The sequence below is a fragment of the Triticum dicoccoides genome, chromosome 5A, assembly GCF_002162155.2.
Source record: "Triticum dicoccoides isolate Atlit2015 ecotype Zavitan chromosome 5A, WEW_v2.0, whole genome shotgun sequence".
Taxonomy (NCBI): Eukaryota; Viridiplantae; Streptophyta; class Magnoliopsida; order Poales; family Poaceae; genus Triticum; species Triticum dicoccoides.
In genome coordinates, this window is record NC_041388.1 from 399,979,334 (window position 1) to 400,003,799 (window position 24,466).

Here is a 24,466-nt window from a genome sequence, read left to right on the forward strand (position 1 = left end):
TATTTGAATTCGAAATGTAACTTAATTATGAAATGATCGTAAGATTACTTAGGATGAAGAATAACTTATTCTGCACCCTGGGTGATGAATAGTAACACACACACACAATATATATATATATATATATATATATATATATATGTGTGTGTGTGTGTGTGTGTGTGTGTGTGTGTGTGTGTGTGTGTGTGTGTGTGTGTGTGTGTGTGTGTATAGAAAGTCTATTCATCACCCTGGGTGAAGAATAAGTAATTCTTCACCCGGGTCGAAACGCTCCCCTCCGATGCACCTGGTCTCGGTGTGGTTGTCGCACCACTCCTTTCCCCGGTCAATGTATTTCATTTTCCATTTTTATTTATGTTGCTTACGGTTTTTTGGGACCAAACCCACTCCCTGCAGTTTCTGGACCTATTCTAACTGCAAACGGGGCAAGCGATGGGAGGTTTCGACGGCGAGCGGTAGCTGCGTGCGGCATTGGCGCGGCCCCGTTTTCCGGCGACGGGGTCGAGGCGGGCAGTGCTGAGGGAGGCTTTGTGGCTGGTGGTGGCCTCCTCGGCCGGCCGCCCCGCGGGAGGCTTCGTGGCGTGGTTGCGGGTAACCTCGACGACGTTGATCACTATGGATAGCTCGACAAGTTCACCGAGCAGGCATTTTTACCTCCGCCATGTTGTGTTTCTCTCTCGTCCTGACCGACGGAGGCAGGGGTTCGGCCGCTCGGTGATCTCAGTGTGCATAGAGGAGGGCTGTGTGTCGCGGCGGCAGCCAACAGGAGATGCGGCGGCTCGACCTCCTCTGTGACCTCATCTCCAGTTGAAATTGACAAGGCTGCCTCCCAGAACTCGCGCCGGCTGGAATCAATTGCGGCCTAGGTAACTCAGCGCCACTAGAGCTTCAGGTGCCTCAGAAGTCACAAGGTTAGGAAATTTTATTTACTTGTGTCGGCCCAACCTAGCTACAGATCCCGTCAATTTTCCTCTAGCACTAGAGCTTCAGGTGCCTCACAAGTCACAAGTCACTAGAGCTTCAGGTGATTCTCGTGACTGTAGGAGCATTCTTAATTGTGAAATATGACCATTGCTTCAAACTCTCCATTTCATGCATTTAACTATTCGATCCAATTATTTAATATTCTTTTATATGGTGGATCAGAATAGGATAAAGCTATGATGATTGTGTGATTGATTTTTACCTGAAGTTGTGAATGATGGCTTACTTGTAGGAGCTTGTCTTGGTTAATTCAATTAGTCTACATAACTGAAAGAAATTTAAAGGAGGCCAATCAAATTCTTTGTTCTGTCATGGTATTCTGAAAACCAACTTGCAGCTTGGTATTGTAAGGGAAAGGAGAGTACGCATTTGCTACTGGTCTTGTTTGCTTTTGTAGTAAGAAGTTACAACTTTTTTATGTTGTTACTTTTTTGGGGTTTCAAGCGAATCATTGTTTTCAAATTCAGTGTCAACTATATTTTCATGGGAGGCCCATCTGAAGTGCTTACCTCATAGAACAAGCCTCCGAGGCAGAGTCCAATTTTGTGTTTGAGCCCTCAGAGCTCAATTTCTACAACTTCAACACATATTCATGTATAAGCAGAATTGTGTTCTTTAATCCACTTCACATGGTGCTCACTAACTGTTTGAATGCACCAAGGAGCTGATAAACTACAGATTTTTAGTGTTTTTTCCATTTATGTTGCTTATGTAGCTCAAGCCTAAATTCTGCAAGCTTTTAGTAGTTAAGGCTGTCTTACTATTTTCATTTGGCTTTATTTGTTTCAGAAATCAAAAGTTCTATCATCAAATTTTAGTCGACGAGGTAAATCCTGCTAGCCACGTGTGTCATGGCGGCGGCGGCTGGCCGCCACCATTCCCATTTCATCTTCGCTCTGCAAGGTAATAGAAGGAGGGCTCTAATGGGAATGATGCTTGCCACCCCCACCTTCATGACTGCTCCAGATCCATTCAAGGTGGTCATCACTGTCAAATCGTCCAGCAAGCTCAGTACCGTCCTACTCTCCCTAAAATGCACAGTTGCAGAAACAACATCTATTGCGCACCAAAAAGGATAATTGCCCATGTGTAAAATGAGATTTATATATCAAAAGTTTTTGTCTATTGATATCCTGGCGGTTCTCTTCCCTTCTGCGTTGCTGCTGGAAGTGATGAGAGAATTTGTACATACAGTTGTGGTCATTAGTAAATATATCATTCGAGTTGAAAGGTTGGAGCGTATGCATTAACATTTTCAAGTGGATAATTTGGTACTTGATTTTATAATCAATTGAAATCCGAATATCACGTTGCATTGTGATATTTCTAACTGAAATTTTTCACTACTAGTTATGCATATTTTGGTGGAATTTCTAACACTGTTGTTCTTTCAAGCATATAATGTTCTTTAGAAATTTAATAGTTCATACTGGAATCCTTTTGAACGTATAGTTTTATTATGTTTTCAAAATTTTAAGCAGATAATAGATGAACATGTTATTTTTGCATCACCATGCTTTGTATCTAGTTTTACAACATCACCATGTACAGTCTGTGTTTGTGTTTGTTCTAGATTGTCTACTGCACAGCCAGGTGATTACGTCTCGTATATCTCTTATGAAATAGAAAGTCTCTGATCACCAAATCCGTATAGGTCATAGTGAGACATTTCTCAGAAATACTACTCCGGTATGCAGCATAGTTTGGTACTTCTATGTACACTGACTCACTGACCCGTAGGGTTTTCTTTATTTTGTAGTACTAGATGTGTGCAAGAATAAATAAAATGTGGTCGTCTCAGTAGACTTTTGAGCTGTTCCAATTTGTATTAGATCTGCAATATTTATGTAAGTTCAGTTTTTGTTATTTTTTTAATTCAGGTTGGGAGAGTATTAATATTGATAGTAGTTGTGGTTCTGGTTGGAGTAATTTATCATACCACCTCATTTAAGGATATCTGTGTCTGGCTCAATCAAGTGTCATATCATTTCTTTCAGGCTTACAAGCTCAGCGGTTCGTAGAAATCTGCACTTTTTAGTTAAGTGGTTAGTGTTTAGATATTTTTGTGATAGATCATCAAGACATTCTGGCTTTTCTTGATTAAATGTTCTGTTTTCTGTAATTGAGGATTCACAATGGATGATTGAGAATGATAAAGCTAAGCCGGATACAAGTGTGGAAGTACAAAGGCAGGATGCTCTTGTTGTTGGTCCTGCAATTACAATTGTTGGCATGTTTGTAAGATGCAAAATGAGATCTCCGCCATGAATGTTTGAGACCTCCACCCTCGTCCCACCAGCGAATTGGATGCAATGGTGGGCTGGCATGCCAAAATTTTAGAGCCCATCCAAACAAGATGTGACACTTCAGTAGACTCCAATAGTTCGGCTCAGAAGGTGAGGGATTTAATCTGAGCAGCCCTTATGAACATGACCATCTTTGCCTGAATCAGAATGGTGTCATGTTTTGGCAAGCCAAGTCCTTCCTAGTGCTCAACTTTAGTTCGTTAAAATAGTTATTATCGATTTTAATCCACTCAGGAAGAATGTGGACATGCGTCTGAAGAGTAATAACACGAATGACACAAAGCAGCGATGCTAATGCTGAACAGATCCTTTTTTCGCGTCTAAACCTGACGGACAATGCAGCCTATCCAAAAAAATGATGCCGTAACTTCACATCGCAGTCTCACTTTTCTTACTGTGCTTTTTGGGCGCATGGACAGATTGTCTTGGCATAATCTTACTTCATAGCCAACCAAATCTTACCTCACCTCCCTTCTCTCGTTGTGATGTTTCCACAGATTCTGTAGAGGATAATCTTACCTCACAAGCCTTCTATTTCCTACGTGGATGCATGCTGGCTTGACTCATTGCGTGATGGGTTGGGGTGAGGAATAAAAATTCCTTACCCAGAGTGACGAATAGCGCGCATAATCGTTTATCCTGCGCGCTGGCCAGGCTGCGCGCATTGCTGCCACAGGAAGTTAGCCATACTGCCTTCCGCCTATTGAAAGCATCGTAACGGTAGAAAAAAGGTTACTACACATGCCTTTGCTTGGAATAACTACCTTTTTTTCTTGTGATGATAGTAAAATCATCAGAGAATATAGTAACCAAGTTAATCTGGTTACTGCTGCACCTGTAGCTTCTCTGTCTGTCACATAATTATGGTGTATAGTAATAAGCTATGGAAAAATAGTAACAATATTAATTGGGTTACTGCTCACGCATCATTTTTCATTTTTTATCTTTCAAGTGTACTTTACAACGAAAAGAGCAAAGTAGTAATTTGTTACTACATATCAGCGTGTTTTTTTGCTAGGTTTAACAAATGCCACGAGCCATCTCTATTATTTGGTAACCATCCTTTTTACTCCTAACAATTTGAGAGCAAATCATATGTAGTAATTCATTGCCACATATAACATGGTTTTACTAGGAGTACGAGCCGAGGGATTCATTGCTTTCTAATCACATGTAGTAATTCATTACCATCTATTCTATCCCTATTACTGCTAACAATTTGAGAGTAAAACACATGTAGTAATTCATTACTACATGTAAGCAACATGAGCCGACAGATTCATTGCTTGGCAAAGCACATGTAGTAATTCATTACCATCTATATGGTTCTATTACTGTCAATGATTAAAGAGCTTAGAATAGAGACGTCGCGGACCACATATGGTAACCAAATTAAATACTTTACTTTTTTCTTCACAGAGTTTTACGCTCAGTTAATTAGCGGTGGAGAGGCTCCTACGCGACGTGCCTACCTAATTAGGACCGGAGTGTACGCAAAGGCATTCTGCGCGCACGCACAGAATAGCGCCACCGTATATATATATATATATATATATATATATATATATATATATATATATATATATATATATATATATATATAGTGTATAAAGTGTATAGTACAAGATACAATGACATGTACAGAGGCTACGTATAATACTGGCTAACACAGACGATTTGGGCATGTCTGAAAACTCTGACACAATCCCTCAGAAAAGGATAACCTATGCCGCATCTACATCCGGGTTAGCATATGCCAATGAATGTGATCCCATCCTATACCATTATTCTAAGATAACCTATGCCGCAAAGGCATCCAGGCACATTCAGATGAAAGCGTGCTTGATAAAACCCCAGGCGATTAACAGGAGCAGATATAAGCAACACATTCAAAATGTGACAAGTCTGCCTATATCCCGCTGAAAGCATAAAGCAAGTCTTAAAACTACAGCCAACAGGATATACAAACTTCGGTTGACTAGCCAAACATGAAGCCGGGTGTAGGATGCTTCTCGGATCCCATGGCTTACTTACATCGACCTCTGAAACTCAAACCCAACTTATCTAGCTAGTCTTCTACGGCGCAAAGTTAGAAAAAGAAGAAGAAGAAGAAGACTGATGTTATGCAAACCCAGACAAGCTCTACACACTAGATTCTGAAGGACTGCCAGATTACAGCGGTTCTTACGGCTCCCCTCCTCGACTACACACTAGCCTACAGGTCAGCGGTCTCTGAAGCAGCACGAGAAAGGAAGCTAGCAGGTCAACCAAGCACAGGTCTGGTCCATCATCGGTTTACAATAGAGCGAATTATATGTACAAAGCAGGTCGACCGGTGGAATGCCGATGCCAATTGACTCCTCGATCCTCACCAGGGGCCGGTCAACGTTCTTCGCAAGCACTGCCGCTTCTTCCGTCCGAACTGATCCTTCATCTCAGGGGCCTGCTGTCAGTCAGATCAATTTCCCGTCAGTACAAGATTTTGGAAATTAACATCTCAAGTTCTATGAAATAGACTATTTCTGTGTGGGGCCATAGGACGACTCCTTGTGAGAAAAGATCGATATGTCATAAACTGATTCACATATGAAGATAGACAAGCTTTAATTTCACACATTTCATTCTTTATGTGATAGTTTGCATGAAATGGAACTTAAACCATGCAATTTAAATAAATATCTAAATACTCTTAGTAAATATGATGGCTGTGTGCATCGCTTGATGCAGAGGCCGGGGGTTATCCTCTTTTGCGGAAAAAAAACTCCTAGTAAATTTCACCTTTTAGAACCTAGATGTGATACTGAATGAATCTGTGATGAGGAATACCTCATTTAATTTTCTATTTCTAATTTAACAAAACATCTTTGCATTATTCTGCAATTTACACGATTAAAGAATTTGTAACAAGCTGAAGGCCCCTGTCAGGACCCCACCGACTTCGACACCACACATGTGTCAGGTCAAAAAACTTGTAAAATAATTTTGAGAATTCAGTTAAATCTCAGAAAAATAATGTCACCTGTTCTAACTCTGAATTTAGTAATTTTAACCTATTTGTAGAATGTCATTCTAAAGATCAACTTAGTGCTAACCCATTTGTGAAGTCATCGAAAAACATTGACATAGAAAGTACAGCTTATACTTGAGCAATTTCTTGGATTCACCATACAGAAAGGGGATATGCAGTTACTGATGTTATAAAAGCATGCTTAGTGCTGCAGCGTCTAACTCAGCATCCATTGGAAAATGGAAAAGGCATGCTTAGTACTGCCGCAACTAACTCAGCCATCCATTTTGTCGAAAAAACTCAGCCATCCATAAGAAAATGGAAAAGGCATGTTTTTTTTTTTGGAAAAGGCATGCTTAGTACCGCGATGTCTAACTCAGCCATCCATAAGAAAATGGAATGTACTAAACAATAGGCTAAATTGTTGATCTATACATAGAAATAGGAAAGTTTGGGATCGACGAGAGACAATCAATTACCTCTCTTTTCTGCATTTCCAGTATCTCTGCCTGCACCATGATGAAAAGAAACGATTAGTGCCACGTTCACAATACAAGAGCTATTGATCTTGTTTTAAGTATGGTATTATAGTCCTATGGACGGAGATTTTGGTAGACATCAACAATATCTGATATAAGCTAGGAGAATAGGATCACTAAGTCACAACAACATGAATTGTGAGCATGATATCCTGCTTTTTGGTACTGCGACATGTATATAAAAGAGTGCCCCGTTATGCACGAACATATGCTACATTGCACGACCATATGCTACATTCTTGAGGTAACCGAAAACATATGGGGTGAAATTAGATGCAACACTTCTGAATACGAGACTACAGCCATCACCCTAAAATTTGATTAGGGAAGTTACTGCAACAACCTATTATTGTGAGACTGACAGGGGTTCAAAGAATATCAAAGGTTAATGCAAAAGAGACTGAATATACCACACTTGGGTTCAAAGAATGGAATGTTTCTGACAAACAGGTTTTACCAAGATAAAAAAGGAACAGGTCATGGTGAATGCTCCACAACACTCTGATGCCAACATGGACAAAACAAGCAAAATAGCTACCAGTGGGGTCTACAGGCTGAAACTATCCACTTCAGAGTGTATGCTATAAATCCTCCTTTACACAAAATGCAGTGAAGTAGCAGATTTAGCATGTCCAATGGCAGGGTTTGTAGAAAAGTTACCTGTTTCCTCACCAGTTCCTGGTTCAGGTCCTTGAGCTTCTGAACTTCAGCTTCCAACTCCATTGTATAAGCCTGTGCAGATAAGGAAATTGAATTGTTACTACCAAAACAGGAAACTCCAGCAGGCACAAGGAACACGAGGAGCAGTGACTCAGCTTTCAGAATGAACTACTGAAATGGAATTTCCATATATGATCATATCTCCAGCTCAACATGGCTTCAAGAGTAAGTAAGAATGCATAAATTGTGTAGAAGATGCTAAAAATACCTGCTTGCGGGCGCGGGACCTAGCGGCGGACTCCCTGTTCTTGATCATCCTCCTCTGCCTCCTCTCCACCACCTTCTCCACGCCGCCGCCAGTCCTCCTCCCCCTCACAATCCCCTCGAACGAGTACGGCATTGGTTCGGACGGCGATGACAGATCCTCGCTCCCCTTGCTGCCAGAATCAACCGGGTTGACCGCAGTTTGCACAACCAGAGGGGCGCCTCCCATACCAACTGCCATCGGCATGAGCCCATTGCCCATGGCCAGATCCCCCATGGCGACCGGCGCGAACCCCAGCGCCGCCGCACCGGCGTCGTTGGCGCTCGGGAAGTTCCCGTAGAAGGAAGGGCCTTTAGGGACAACAGGGACCGGCCGCGGCTGCATGGGCGGGGGCGGCACTGCAGGAGCGGTGGGGATCTCTCGCACCACGCCGGCTTTGACCAGGAACTCCTCCAGGGTCATCTCCCCGAGCGTCGCCTGCCGATGGGGCTGCGGCTCGGCACCCTCCGGCCCCACCGGAAGCGGGTCATCGCGCACGAGGTTGCGCCACACCTCGTCGACCGTCTTGGCGCTGAGGGTGCGGGGCAGCGTGAGCGAGCCCTGGCCCTGCAGCGACGTGGGCGGCGGGCCGGCGCCCGCGCCCGCGCCCGAGGCGGAGGCAGCCATGGCCTGGCTCTCCTCGGCGGTCCAGATGCTCCGGAGCAGCTCGTCCATGTTCATGGAGCTGAAGTCCTTCCCGAGGTCGCTGCCTCCCACGCCGGCGCCCCCGCCGAGCGTGCTCTGGAACTCCTCGAACGTGAGGGAGTAGATGGACCCCTGCCTCGTCAGCGGCGCCCCCTCCGCCGGCCTGCGCTCCGAGGACGACCCGCCGTTGCTGCTCCTGAAGTCCATGATCCCCTCCGTCCCTCCCCACCTGTCCTCCTTGAGCATCAAACGGACACGGACACCAGGAGAGAATTCGCCTCAGGCCGCAGCGGGTCACATGCGTTTCCTGGAAAGGCCAGAGGCAGATGAGACAGACAGAGAGGGAGGGAGAAAGAGAGTGGTGGCCTGGTGGGTGAGAGGCGAGGCGAGGCGAGGAGGGTGGCGAGAGTGAGACCTGGCGACGACGGCGACGACGAGTTTGTTGCGGTGTGGGTGTGAAATGTGGGTAGCGCACAGCGCAGAGGATCCTGGTGAGGTCTGGCCGTCGTGGGCAGCGCAGTGGGGCGGGAGGGGGGCGCTCCTCCCTCCTCCGCCCCGGTGGTTAATACTACGTGGCGTGCTCCGGGGGCCTCGAGGGGGACCTGTGGGCCAACCAGCGGGCAACGCGTGGAGGCGCTGGCTCCGTCAGTTGCTGCGATGGCGGCTTCCGGACAAAAATATCCCCGAGGCCAGGGCGGCTCTGCACTCGTGGGGCCCCGCGCCCAGCCTCCCGCTGTTGGTGGTGGTTGGTGTCTCCCTTCACCGTGGTCCGACCTGCCGGGTTGGGTACAGCAAAATTACAGGGGGTTTTGTTCTTTACAAAAATGTGAATGTTTTGTTTTCTACTAGAACATCAATGTTTCTCTTCCAAAGAAGAGAACATCAATATTTCAGATGAAAAACCTTGGAGTAGTTTAACTAATAACCAAACTAAAAACCTATTTTGCCATTTTACAAGTCAGTAAATGGAAGCGGTGAATGGAATAAGAATAAAATGTTGTTGTCGGTGAACACTTGCGCATCGCTATCGACCGATCTAGTCCACTTAATGCACAACTTTTGTCAAATCCGTTGTGTACAATCTTCATTCTCTTTTCTACATGCGACAAACGGCCGAAAAAAAGATGTAGAAAACACTTGCGGAGACCCAAGTAACGACTCTTCCCAGGGTTTATGCCGCATAATGGAGTCACCATGGTTCACGCATGGGGCTGCCGGTTTTGCGTGGTTGATGATGCAACCCTTCATCACAACTTTGCGTAAGGGAACCGCTAGCTCGACGAGGAAAACATGGCCGCTCTATCTATTTCTTCTTCGGTAGTTGAGTGACGCATGTCCTCTTGAACGTTTCGAAGAACGACTAGATAGACACGTCTTCAATGAGGCAACATTGATATGTCGTGAGGTACGTGTCATCTCTATCTCTTGAAATATTAGCGAGCAAACCGCTAACGTAAGTGTGTCTAGGGATTAGTCTCACGCGGACACTATGGGTCAATTCTACCTTCGGTTCACAACAAACTGACGTTTTGGTCATTGGCAAGGTCTTCCAATGTGACCTTGACCACCAAATTGTACTATAATATTTGAACATTTTGAAGAACGATCGGATGGACACATCTCCAATGCAGCAACATTGAATTGACGTGAGGTAACTGCCATCTCTATCTCTTGCAATATTGGCGAGCAAACACTAATGTAAATGTGTCTAGGGCCTAGTCTCATGCGGACGCTAGGGGGTCATCTATATCTGTAGGTCATGAAACTGACGTTTTGGATATTGCCGCGGTCTATCGATGTGACCTTGACCACCAAATTACACTATATATTTGGACGTTTCGAAGAACGACTAGATAGACAAGTCTTCAATGAGACAACATTGAATTGTTGTGAGGTACGTGTCATCTCTATCTCTTGCAATACTAGCAAGCAAACCGCTAACGTAAGTCTGTCTGGAGATTAGTCTCACACGGACACTAGGGGGTCAATTCTGTCTTCGGTTCACAAGAAACTGACGTTTTGGTTATTGGCAACATATTCCAATGTGACCTTGACCACCAAATTGTAATATAATATTTGACCGTTTCAAAGAACAACCGGATAGACACATCTCCAATGTGGCAACATTGAATTGTCGTGAGGTATCTGCCGGCTCTATCTCTTGTAATACTGGCGAGCAGACACTAAATGTGCCTATGGCTTAGTCTCATGCGGACGCTAGGGAGTCCTTTCTACCTTTGGGTCACAAGAAACTGGCATTTTAGACATTGGCGCGGTCTATTGATGTGACCTTGACCACCAAATTGCACTATAATATTTGGACGTTTCAAAGAACGACTGGATAGACACATCTCTAATGAGACAACATTGAATTGCCGTGAGGTACGTGCCATCTCTATATCTTGCAAGACTAGCAAGCAAACCGCTAATTTTAGTCTTCTAGGGATTAGTCTCATGTGGATGCTAGGGAGTTCTTTCTACCCCCGGTTTACAAGAAACTGGCATTTTGGACATTGCAATGCGACCTTGACCACCAAATCGTACTATAATATTTGAATGTTTCGAAGAATGATCGAATAGACACATCTCTAATGGGGCAACACTGAATTGTCGTGAGGTAACTGGTATCTCTATCTCTTGCAATACTGGCGAGCAAACCACTAACGTATCTGTGTCCAGAGCTTAGTCTCATGAAGATGCTAGGGGGTCCTTTCTACCTCTGGATCACAATAAACTAACGTTTAGGACATTGGCATGGTATTTTGACGTGACCTTGACCACCATATTGTGTTATAATATTTGGATGTTTCAAAGAGCGACTACATAGACACATATCCAATGAGGTAAAATTGAATTGTAGTGAGGTACGGGGCACCTCTATCTCTTGTGATACTAGCGAGCAAACACTACTAGGGAGCGCAGGTTTAGAGGCTAGCAGTAGCGCGGGGGCCTGCGCTACAGCTAACTCTTTGCAGTAGCGCAGGTGCGTCTCCACGCTACTGCTAAGTCAGTTATCAATAGCGTGGGATTGCACCCGCGCTACCGCTAAGTACTAGCAGCGTGTGCCTTTACCCCGTGCTACTACTATTCATCTGTATTTTATTTCTTTTGTTTTATACTATATTTATACACCGTTATACAAATTTTGATATAATAGAAATTAAGAGATTGTTATATCATTATGATCATGATGAGTTATTATATCGGTGGATGAAAGAAACGTGGATTAGATTCAATTGGATGGATCCAAAGTGATCAAGTTTGGATTAGTAGGATCGTCCTACTAATCCAGACCTGATCACTTTCGATCCATCCACTTGAATCTAATCCATTTTTCTTCAACCCAATGATATAATAACTCATCATGATCATAATAACAACTCATCATCATAATAACAAGTCCTCCTCATTGAGGGAGTCCTGGATTAGGGGGTCTCCGGACAGCCGGACTATTGGGCTATGAAGATACAAGATTGAAGACTTCGTTCCGTGTCCGGATGGGACTCTACTTGGCGTGGAAGCCAAGCTAGGCAATACGGATATGTATATCTCCTTCTTTGTAACCGACCTTGTGTAACCCTAGCCCCCTTCGGTGTCTATACAAACCGGAGGGTTTTAGTCCATAGGACAACATACAATCATACCATAGGCTAGCTTCTAGGGTTTAGCCTCTCCGATCTCGTGGTAGATCAACTCTTGTACTATTCGTATTATCAAGAATAATCAAGCAGGACGTAGGGTTTTACCTCCATCAAGAGGGCCCGAACCTGGGTAAAACATCGTGTCCCCTGCCTCCTGTTACCATCCGCCTTAGACGCATAGTTCGGGACCCCCTACCCGAGATCCGCCGGTTTTGACACCGACATTGGTGCTTTCATTGAGAGTTCCTCTGTGTCGTCGCCATTAGGCTTGATGGCTCCTTCGATCATCGATAGCGATGCAGTTCAGGGTGAGACTTTTCTCCCCGGACAGATCTTTGTATTCGGCGGCTTCGCACTGCAGGCCAACTCGCTTGGCCATCTGGAGCAGATCGAGAGTTACGCCCCTGGCCATCAGGTCAGGTTTGGAAGCTTAAACTACACGGCCGATATCCGCGGAGACTTGATCTTCGACGGATTCGAGCCCCTGCTTAGTGCGCCATGCGGTCACGATGAGCATGATTTAGCTCTGCCATCAGACAGTGTCCAGGAGATCGCGCCGGCAACTGCTCTGACTCTCAATTCAGAACCAGTTGCGCCATCCATGGACGGGTGGATAGACCCCGCCACGGAGGCCGCACCCTCAGCGGCGATCGAGCCGAATATCGACCTTACCCTTCACGAGAGCCGTGATGCCACATTACCGGATCCTTCCTCGGCCACGGACTCCGAACCACCTGCGCCCGTGCCTATCGAATCCGACTGGGCGCCGATCATGGAGTTTACCTCCGCGGATATCTTTCAGCGCTCGCCCTTCGGCGACATACTGAACTCACTAAGGTCTCTCTCCTTGTCAGGAGAGTCCTGGCCGAACTATGTCCGGCCGGATTGGGGTGCGGATGACGAAGAAATTCGCCGCCCACCCACCACCCACTTAGTAGCCATTGTCGACGATTTGACCGACATGCTCGACCTTGACTCCGAAGACATCGACGGTATGGACGACGATGCAGGAGACGAACAGGAACCACTGCCCATAGGGCACTGGACGCACACTTCATCATATGATGTATACATGGTGGACACACCCAAAGAAAACAACGACGAGGAACGGAAGGACGCAACGAAGGGTGGTTCCCTCGAGAAGCAGTCAAAGTGGCGGCGTAAGCACCGCTCCAAACCCTGCCTCGACAGAAACAACGATCATATAGACCCAATGATAGAGCAGGGTGAACCATCGCCCGACCAGGGCAACACGGAGAATCAAACCGAACAACCCGACTCCGTCGAAGATAACAGTCTGGACGATATCACACCGGACAGGCGCCCGGAGCAACAGAATGCCCATCAAGGGCTTGTTGCCACTGCGAGGAGTCTAAAAAAGCAGAAGCAAAGGCTCAGGGCTGCACAAGACACACTCAGAATCAGATGGAGTGGAGTACTCAACACTGCAGCGAAGTACGGCGGTAATCGCCACACCAAGAGCTACCCGAAGCGAAAGTTGCGACCCGAATTCGACGAGAAGGCCTTAGAACCCCACAATTAGAAAACAAAACGGCCATTCGGTCGGATAGACGACCTCGTGGGCAATATAGAGCGGCAAACGACGCCACACATAAGCCAGTACGCGATCCACACGAGGGCTCGCATCAAAAGGACGGCGCAACCAGATCCATATATGGGCCACGCAAGCGCGCTCCAGTATGCAATACAACACAATAAACATCTGAACACCACGGTACACCCAAATACAGGGGTTCCGCACACCCTCTATGTTTCACCGATGAGGTGCTGGACCATGAATTTCCAGAGGGATTCAAACCCGTAAACATAGAGGCGTACGATGGAACAACAGACCCTGGGGTCTGGATTGAGGACTATATCCTCCATATCCACATGGCTCGAGGAGACGATCTCCACGCCATCAAGTACTTACCCCTCAAGCTCAAAGGGCCAGCTCGGCACTGGCTTAAAAGCCTCCCCCAAAACTCCATGGGAAGCTGGGAAGAGCTCGAAGACGCCTTTCGGGCAAATTTTCAAGGGACCTATGTCCGACCACATGATGCAGACGATTTAAGTCATATAACTCAACATCCCGGAGAGTCAGCCCGAAAACTTTGGAACAAGTTCCTCACTAAGAAGAACCAAATAGTAGACTGTCCGGACGTTGAAGCCTTAGCAGCTTTCAAGCACAGCGTTCAAGAAAAATGGCTCGCCAGACACCTCGGCGAAGAAAAGCCGAGAACAATGGCAGCATTAACAAGCCTCATGACCCGCTTTTGCGCGGGTGAGGACAGCTGGTTAGCCCAATGCAGCACCAGCGACCCAAGTACATCCGAAGTCAGTGACGGAAACGAGAAATCACGATGCAGCAAAAACAAGCGCCGGAATAAAGAAGACAACCCAAAGAGCACGGCGGTAAACACCGGATTCAGAAGCTCCCGGCCAGGTCAGCAAAAGCCGCCCTCCAAAGGCAACAAAGACGAACTGTCCAGCCTAAACAAGATTCTGGACCAAATATGTCAGATCCATAGTACCCCCGACAAACCTGCAAATCATACCCATAGAGAATGTTGGGTCTTCAAGCAGTCCGGCAAGCTCAATGCCGAACATAAGGGGCAGGATACACCAAGCGAAGACGAGGACAAGCCTCGCAAGCAAAGCACTAGGGAACAGAAGAAATTCCCACTATAAGTCAAAACAGTCAACGTGTTACACGTAATAAAGGGGAGAAACAAAGCGACACTCCCAGAGACACATGCCCTAGGGCCTATCACCGCGGAATTCTGCCACTGGTCGTCCCAACCGATCACTTTTGACCATCGGGATTACTCAACAAGTGTCCGGCGTGCAGGATGGGCTGCCTTGGTACTAGACCCAATAATTGACGGATACCACTTCACACGAGTTCTGATGGACGACGGCAGCAGTTTAAACCGTATATATCAGGACACAGTACGCAACATGGGGATAGACCTAGCAAAAATTAGCCATAGCAATACTACCTTTAAAGGAGTAACGTCAGGCCCAGAAGCCCATTGCACGGGCTCCCTGCTACTAGAGGTTATATTCGGCTTTCCCGATAATTTCCGCGGCGAAAAGTTAACCTTCCACATCGCTTCGTTCCAAAGTGGCTATCAAGCTCTACTCGGACGCGAAGCTTTCGCTCGCTTTAACGCAATACCGCATTATGCTTCTCTTATGCTTAAGATGCCCGGTCCACGCGGCATCATTAAGGTAAATGGAAATATTGAGCACTCCTTGCGCGCGGAAGACCGTGCGGCTGCCTTGGCAGCCGCACGCTAAACGGCCTCACCAACTAAAGCATCCGACATGTCATTAAGACCATGGACGCGGTTAGACGAGTCCGGCATGGTTATATGTAATTGATACAGGTTTGATGGCTATACCCCCATTACAATACAAGGGGCTCAATAGCGCGTAAACAAGTGGCAATTAGGCTCAACTTTACTCATCTTGAACTGTACATATTTTCTTTAGTACAACCTACCTTTTTGCACGACCTTTCAACTAAGTTCCTCTCTTTTACAGATGACCATCATGCTACACCCATCCAGGATACGGCACAACGGAGACACATGCGCAGACGTGCAGCAGGGACCCGTTCCAAGGATTCTTTTTAGATTAAGACCCTGTGTAAACCTTTTTTACTGTCTCTTGTTGATACACATCCCCCGTATTCTCAGTACAATTGAGATGGATGCTGAGTATTGGCATGTGGCCATGTCAGAATATTGCACGTACCTCGACACCAAGGGCTTATTACAAAGGGCACTGTTCAGGCCCGGTTTACACCATAAAGACCAAATACCTTAGGGAGTGTTCGACGTCGCGAGTTTGGCCTTATATGCATCAGCTCCGAATCATGTCTTTGGTCAAATGTTGGGTTTGCCCGGCTCCTGTGTTTTGCTACCTTACGTTCCGCTCTATCGGCTAAGGCGACACCAGGAGAACTACTGTGATTGTCATGATATAGCGTGAGAATGGTCAACCACTCGATAACCTACCAGAATCTTCGGGATTCCTCCGCCTTAACGAAGGGCCGTTTCCCGGCCAGGCATGTATGCACCCCGAATTCGGATGAGTGTAGTAGCCCCACTGTCAAACTCCTCTGGCTAAGTGAAAGTGTTAAAGCATTATAGTCCGGTTGCCTAGTTCGCTGCACTATCACCTCCTTAATGGACCAAGATGTTGGATCAAGTGTGAACATGCGTCTTCTGCGAACACCCCCACATTATATGCGTGGGGGTTGAAGCCGACGACTGCAATCTTTCAGGTTATATACATATATACATAAACGGCCGCACAGGAGGCATCATAATACTTTCGGGCAAAAGTATAAATACAGCCTTGATAAACTTAATAAAACATTGTTTTTACAATGGGAATACATGCCATTCAAACATAGTATTCTTCGAGGACTGGGCCTCTATCGAACGAGCGCCTTCAAGAACTTCTTCAAAATAGTGCTCGACAGCCACTCGGCCTATGGCCGAACCCTGCACCGTGATAGTGGTGGCATCCATCTCCGCCCAGTATGTTTTGACATGGGCAAGGGCCATCCGCGAGCCTTCTATGCACGTCGACCTCTTCATCGCATTAATGCGCGGCACCGCACCAAGGAACTGTTGCACCAAACTAAAATAGCTGTTCGGCTTTGGCCTTTCCGGCCATAGATGATCCACAACAGACCTCATGGCGAGTCCGGACAATCTATTCAGCTCAACCCATTCGGCAAGCCGATCAGTCAATGGAAGCGAACGCTCTGGAACATTAAATTGTGACCAGAATAGGTTGTCCACTTCACGATCTGTTTGATCTCGGAAGTATTCGGCCGCATCGACAGCACTCGTTGCCAAGTCCAGATATGCGTCCGCCGAACTCCACAGCCGGTCCAGAGGGGCATACTGAGGATCTCCAAACTTCCTCCGCAGCATGAAGGGTTTCCCAGCCGCGATATCCCTGGCTTGACGCAGCTCCTCCTTCTTCGCTCTCATCGCAGAGCGGGTGTCTTTGGTCGCCATCGTGGCCTTTTCCAGGTCCGTCGCCTTCACCCGGTTTTCTTCTTCAAGAAGCTGGTAACAGTCGGCAGTGCCTTTAACTTTACAGCCATCTCGGCCATTTTCTCTCTGCTCTTGCAATGCGCGGCCTTTTCGGCTCTTAACTCTTCGGCCGCCTTTAAAGTGGCCGCATTACTACTCCTTGCTTGCTCCTTGGCTCGGGTAAGCTCCGCCCGAAGGGTCTCCACAGTGGCAGCTCCATCTGCAGTCACAAAATATTAAAGATACTGGCATCATGCTGCTCTTATCATGTGACGATCACCAGAAAAATCACTCACCCTGTGCCTCGTCAAGCTGCTTGTTGACAAGCACAATGTCGGCATCTGCCGCATCCAGTTGCCGCTTTAGTTCAGCAAACCCATCAGTCTAGCTAACCACCGGAGCTTCAACCACCTGCACATAAAGGCGGACTGGTTATTACCTGGGAATACGATCCTACGTTTTCCGCCGTTCTCGACGACAACCAGAGTCTCAGGGGCTACTATCTACACAGGGCACACCTTAAAATGTGCGGTACTGTCAAAAATGTACATCATTTCACGTACCTCAAAACCCGTCAGTAGACTCATAAAGGCTTCATGCAACCCGCTTTCGGTGGACGAAATCCTTTCAACCACTGTACCCATCAACGTATGGTGCTCTTCTGAGATAGTCGCTCGCTCTAGTAGATCCCTCAGTACGCCCGACCGCATACCAGACGGTGCCGGACTCTTTTGGTTGCTCTCTTCAAGAGCCGGATACTTGGGACTCCGTGTGGCCATAGGATTGTCTTCTGGCCTCGCCAGATCCGGAGAGACCCTCCGCGATGACACTTCAAGGTCGCCCGCTTCTTGAGCTGGGGAGTCCGGGGGAGGCGTTTCGCTCTCCATCATCTCCGGAAGAAGATCCCCCGAAGACGAGCTCTGCTGAGAAGGGCTAAGATCCGAACTGCAAGATAAATGCTTCAGTTATTTTCCTCAGAAGTAAGGTAGGATATCTTCACTATTAAGTACTTTTTGATTACTTACAGCTCGTTAGAGGGCTGATCCCCACGCGGACATTGTGTGGCAAGAGCACCCTCTGAGGCAGGACCCTCTGGTGGAGATTTCTTCTCCCGTTTGGAAACCTTGGTTTCTGGATCTTCAGAGGTAGTCCTCTTCCTTCCCCGGGGCGAGAGAATGTCAGATTCTTCCCCTGGGTTGTCCTCCCTCATGGAGACGCTCATTCCCTCGGTTGGAATAGGTAGCGGTGGAGGCCCACTTTCGCCCTCTTTATTCCCCCCTTCATCTTCCTTTGAGGGCACCAGGCAAGGTGCTGACTCGAGCATCTTTTCCAGCACCGGATTGTCCAAGCCTTCAGGAAGGGGGGCCGAACAACGGATCATCTTTGCCTTTGTTATCCAGTCCTGGTCAAAGAGTGATTCTTCAGAATGATGTCATGATAAAGAAAAGGACAGTGTGTTCGGCCATGGGATTACTTACTTGGGATGCGGTGCGGTTGCTGCTCAGGCCCACATCCTCGGTAGTGTCCGGACACTCTATTTGGGGTCCGAAGAACGATTTGTACATCTCCTCGTGCATCAGGCCGAGGAAATTCTGAATAGTGCATGGTCCTTCCGTGTTGAATTCCCACATGCGGAGGGGCCGGCGTTTGCAAGGCTGGACTCGACGAACCAGCATGACTTGCATCACCATAACCAGACTGAAATCTCCCTTGAAAAGATCTCGGATGTGGCTCTGCAGTATGGGCACGTCCTTGGCTAGGCCCCAGCTCAGCCCCCTGCTGATCCATGACATCAGTTGTGGTGGAGGGCCCAAGCAGAAGGTGGGGGCGGCTACCCACTTGGCACTTCCGGGAGCCGTGACGTAAAACCACTCCCGTTGCCACAATCTGGACACCTCTGGAAAGGAGCCCTTCGGCCATGGAGCGCCAGCAATTTTGCTTATTAGAGCACCTCCGCACGCTGCGTACTGCCCCTCGACCATCTTCGGCTTCACATCAAAGGTCTTGAGCCACAGGCCGAAGTGAGGGGTAATGCGGAGGAAGGCCTCACAAACGACAATAAATGACGAGATGTGAAGGAGGGAATCCGGGGCTAGGTCGTGAAAATCCAGCTCGTAATAGAACATAAGACCCCTAACAAAAGGATCCAGAGCGAGGCCTAGTCCTCGGAGGAAGTGGGAGATGAACACAATGCTCCCGTTGGGTTCGAGAGTAGGGATGACCTGCCCTCGGGCAGGCAGCCTATGCGAAATTTCGGCGGTCAGGTATCTGGCCTCCCTCAACTTCTTGATATCCTCCTCCGTGACGGAGGAAGGCATCCACTGGCCTTGAAGGCTGGATCCAGACATGATTGAAGGTCCGAAGCACCTGACCTGGGCTTTGGGTGTTAGAACTCGAGGGCGGGGAAGGATTCGATTGAGCACGGGAGGGAAGAAGTAAAAGCCTTGTCCCTTTATAAAGAGGGTGAAAATCAAGCGTCCTCCTTGTGGCCGTTTGGGACTTGCCTAAGGGTTACCCACGTCCGTATTAATGAGAATCCCGTAATAAGGGGAACACGATCTCTGCTTTGACAAGACGTGTCAAGAAACCGCCTCGCATTATGTGCGGGGCTGGTTACGGAAAATGGTTCGAATAATTACCGGGCCATGGCATGATGTCATGCTGCCAAAACGTGTCAGCAGATTGGATTTGTGGAAATGTTATTCTCTCTATGGTGGTATGTGGAACTTATTTTGCAGGGACAGACACTATCCTTGTATTCAAACTCTTCTGTGGTGTATTCAGAGGAGGAACCCGCCTTGCAATGCCGAAGACAACACCGCGCGTCGGACTCATCGTCATTGAAGCCTGGTTCAGGGGCTACTGAGGGAGTCCTGGATTAGGGGGTCTCCGGACAGCCGGACTATATCCTTTGGCCGGACTGTTGGGCTATGAAGATACAAGATTGAAGACTTCGTCCCATGTCCGGATGGGACTCTACTTGGCGTGGAAGGCAAGCTAGGCAATACGAATATGCATATCTCCTTCTTTCTAACCGACCTTGTGTAACCCTAGCCCCCTCTGGTGTCTATATAAACCGGAGGGTTTTAGTCCGTAGGACAACATACAATCATACCATAGGCTAGCTTCTAGGGTTTAGCCTCTCCGATCTCGTGGTAGATCAACTTTTGTACTACTCGTATTATCAAGAATAATCAAGCAGGACGTAGGGTTTTACCTCCATCAAGAGGGCCTGAACCTGGGTAAAACATCGTGTCCCCTGCCTCCTATTACCATCCGCCTTAGACGCACAGTTCGGGACCCCCTATCCGAGATCCGCCAGTTTTGACACCGACACTCATCATCATCATAGTGATATGCCAACTCATCATTCTAGCACATAACCCATCATCATCATAATAACAACTCCTCATCATCATCATCATAGTCATAACCAACACTTGCTAATTTTTCTTAGCACATGATGAGTACTAGCTACGACCTGCTACTCTCTCTAAGGTAAAATAGCATAAAACAGGATAGCCCCCGAATCTCCATTATGGAGAATAGAGATCCACCTATCTCCAACTTATGGGTTGTGCACCATGTTGCCTCCAAGTAGTTTCCTGCGATCATTCATAACTTTTCTCCATCCTTTCATTGTGAGGTCTTCATCTCTTCAAGAATATGAGTATGCACTGTCGTGAACTGTGGGCAGACTTGGTCGTAAGCTAATAATATCCATGCCACCTTCCATATACATCATATGAGTCACACAATCCATCGGAAGTTTCTGTTGAAGTACATAATAATACCATAGTTATCAATGTAGTTTAGGTTAAGAAGAATGTATGCAAAAGATGCACTGGTGACATAATAGTAAAAAACCTTACCATGCTATTTCCATGGATGTTACCATAGTTCAACACGTGGACTAGTGGCACGTATTGAGCATAATTTGGGTTAATTTAATAATTATTCTTGAAAGTCTCAACATCATTAACAAATGAGACAAGATGATTTTTCTCCTCTCAAGTTAGTTCAGAGCCATAACTGTAGTAGGTTTTGTCTACTATCTATTGTACATTTCTTGAAGAATGGAAATAAGCCATCAATGTAAATAAGCTGTCAACTATTTTTAATTAAATAATATAAATTACTTAACAAATTTATTTAACTAACTCACATAGAGGTTGAACTGGAAGCATATCCATATCCACCCAAATGTTGATATTATCTTGAATATCATCTTCAGGACGAATATAGAAGGTTATTTGCATATCCTCCGGAAATCCATATGCCTTGCATAGAGCTCTCCAATTTGAGCAACCAAAATGTGAGTGATTAACTGCATTATAGTGCTTAACTCAAAAAGTGTAACCATGTTGAGTCCTAAGGTGAGCAATCTTCATCTCCGTAGTGTCACTATCTTGGAAACCGAGCTTCTCCAAGACATACAGTCTTGCATGGCAGGGGATGCACTAGTTGAATTGTAACAAACAGAAATTACACGTTGAAGCAAAGAAGCACAAGTCATGCTTAATTACAAAAAAATAATTGTCGTCGTTACGTATCGTAAAAACATAGAAGATCTCGTCAAGCTTGATGGTGAAGAACCTATCATTTTCCAGGTGATGCATGTCGCACATACCACGGTCATCGCTGCAGTAATCGCACTCAGGGATCCTATCATGCTCAAACATTTCCCGTGTTCATAAATCAAAGATTATAAATCAACGGCAATTACCAGGAACTTAACACACGGATCACTATTCAGCATAGGTTGACTTTCGGTCTGTCGAGTCTTTCTTGAAAACACTCATCTCACTTGGTGTATATGATGGGCACTCCCTCTCAGATATATTCGACCATCGGTGATGCTTGCTCCTCCCTCCGTTCCTGAGTGCATTTCACCAAAATGTCTAGCACACGGGAATGAAGGAGAAACGACCCCCACAACAACAGTCATGTTAGGACCGGGAGTATATCGACCAGAGGGGGTGAATGGGAGATTCAAAATTTCTTGCGAATATTTTGAACTAACCCCAAACACAGCAGCAGAAATAAGGTTCGATAGACACGAACTCAATCAAGCATGATTGAGGAACATATTCATCGAGATAGGAAGCTATAATAGTTTGAGCATAGGATATCACAGATTTAACAACAACGTTGGTAATGCAACATGCAAACAAATACAGTAGCATGAGAGAGTACAAGGTATGAACTATGTGGGAAACATGCGAGAGATAACTATGACTAGGTGAATGAAAGATGGCACGGAGACTGTCGGTGTCAAAACCGGTGGATCTCGGGTAGGGGGTCCCGAACTGTGCGTCTAGGCCGGATGGTCAAAGGAGGCAGGGGACACGATGTTTTACCCAGGTTCGGGCCCTCTTGATGGAGGTAAGACCCTACGTCCTGCTTGATTAATATTGATGATATGGGTAGTACAAGAGTAGATCTACCACGAGATCAGAGAGGCTAAACCCTAGAAGCTAGCCTATGGTATGATTGTATGATGTGATTGTTATCCTACGAACTAAAACCCTTCGGTTTATATAGACACCGGAGAGGGTTAGGGTTACACAAGGTCGGTTACAAAGGAGGAGATATCCATATCTGTATTGCTTAGCTTGCCTTCCACGCCAAGTAGAGTCCCATCCGAACACGAGATGAAGTCTTCAATCTTGTATCTTCATAGTCTAACAGTCCAGCCAATGGAGATAGTCCGGCTATCCGGAGACCCCCTAATCCAGGACTCCCTCAGTAGCCCCTGAACCAGTCTTCAATGACGATGAGTCCGGCGCGCAGTATTGTCTTCGACATTGCAAGGCGGGTTCCTTCTCCGAATACATCACAGAAGAATTTGAATACGAGGATGGTGTCTGACCCTGCAAAATAAGTTCCACATTCCACCGCAAGAGAATAATATTTTCGCAGATCTAATTTGCTGGCTTGTTTTGGCAGCACGACGTTATGTCATGGCTCAGTGATTATTCGAACCGTTTCTTTTAACCAGCTCCACACATAACGCGAGGCGGTTTCTTGACACGTCTTGTCGAAGCAGAGATCGTGTTCCCTCAATTACGGTATTCTCATTAATGCGGTCATGGGTAATCCAACCGTGTCTAGGACTCCTAGATTATAGGCAAGTCCTAAATGGCTACGGAGAGGATGCTTGATATTCACCCTCTTTATAAAGGGACAAGGTTTTCGCTTTTTCCCTCTCGTGCTCAATCGAACCCTTCCCCCTCCTCGAGTTCTAACACCCAAAGCCCAGGTTAGGTGCTTTGGATCTTCAATCATGTCCAGATCCAGCCTTCAAGGCCGATGGATGCCCTCCTCCGTTACGGAAGAGGACATTAAGAAGTTGAGGGAGGCCAGCTACCTGACCGCCGAGGTTTCGCATCGGCTGCCTGCTCGAGGGCAGATCATCCCTACTCCCGAACCCAATGAGAATGTCGTGTTCGTCTCCCACTTCCTCCGAGGTCTAGGCCTCACTCTGGATCCCTTCGTCAAGGGTTTGATGTTCTATTACGGGCTAGATTTCCACGATCTAGCTCCGGACTCCTTTCTCCACATCTCGACATTTATTGTCGTGTGTGAGGCCTTCCTCCGCGTTACCCCTCACTTTGGCCTGTGGCTCAAGACCTTTGAAGTAAAGCCGAAGATGATCGAGGGGCAACATGCAGCGTGCAGAGGTGCATCAATAGGCAATATGGCAGGAGTTCCATGGTCGAAAGGTTCCTTTCCAGAGGTGTCCAAATTATGGCAACGGGAGTGGTTTTACGTCACGGCTCCCAGAAGTGCCAAGTGGGCGGCTCCCCCCGCTTTCTGCTCGGGCCCCCCACCACAACCGATGTCATGGATTAGCAGAGGTCTGAGCTGGGGTCCAGCCAAGGACGTGCCAATACTGCAAAGCCGCATCCGAGATCTCTTCGAGGGAGATTTTAATTTGGCTGTGGTAATACAAGTTATGCTGGTTCGTCAAGTCCAGCCTTGCAAACGCCGGCCCCTTCGCTTGTGGGAGTTCAACCCAGAGGGACCAGGTGCCATTCAAAGTTTCCTCGGCCTGACACACGAGGAGATGTACAAGTCATTCTTCGGACCTCAAGTAGAGTGTCCGGATATTACTGAGGACGTGGGCCTGAGCAGTAACCGCGTCACCGAGCAAGTAAGAAATCCTCTGGCCGAACACACTGTCTTGTATTCGTCACGAAGTTATTTCTGAGATTTCACTTTTTGACCAAGACTGGCTAACAAAGGCGAAGATGATTCGGTGTTTGGCCCCCCTCCCTGAGGGTTTGGAAAATCCGGTATTGGAAAAGATGCTCGAGG

General features: G+C 46.8%; 1 protein-coding gene across 2 annotated transcripts; it reads right to left on the reverse strand.

Moving 5' to 3' along the window:
• Positions 1–5,187: 5,187 nt before the first annotated feature.
• Positions 5,188–8,987, reverse strand: LOC119301812 (bZIP transcription factor TRAB1-like). 2 transcript variants are annotated; one of them, XM_037578789.1, is made up of 5 exons: positions 8,861–8,987; positions 7,765–8,752; positions 7,497–7,568; positions 6,777–6,806; positions 5,188–5,733 (listed from the first exon to the last, which is right to left on the reverse strand). In XM_037578789.1, the coding sequence occupies exons 2-5, from the start codon at positions 8,689–8,691 to the stop codon at positions 5,659–5,661; spliced, it is 1,104 nt and encodes a 367-aa protein (XP_037434686.1). In that variant the 5' UTR covers positions 8,692–8,752; positions 8,861–8,987; the 3' UTR covers positions 5,188–5,658. The 2 variants fall into 2 exon arrangements, with proteins under 2 accessions (XP_037434686.1, XP_037434685.1); XM_037578788.1 differs by having other exon boundaries at positions 5,188–5,736.
• Positions 8,988–24,466: the final 15,479 nt, after the last annotated feature.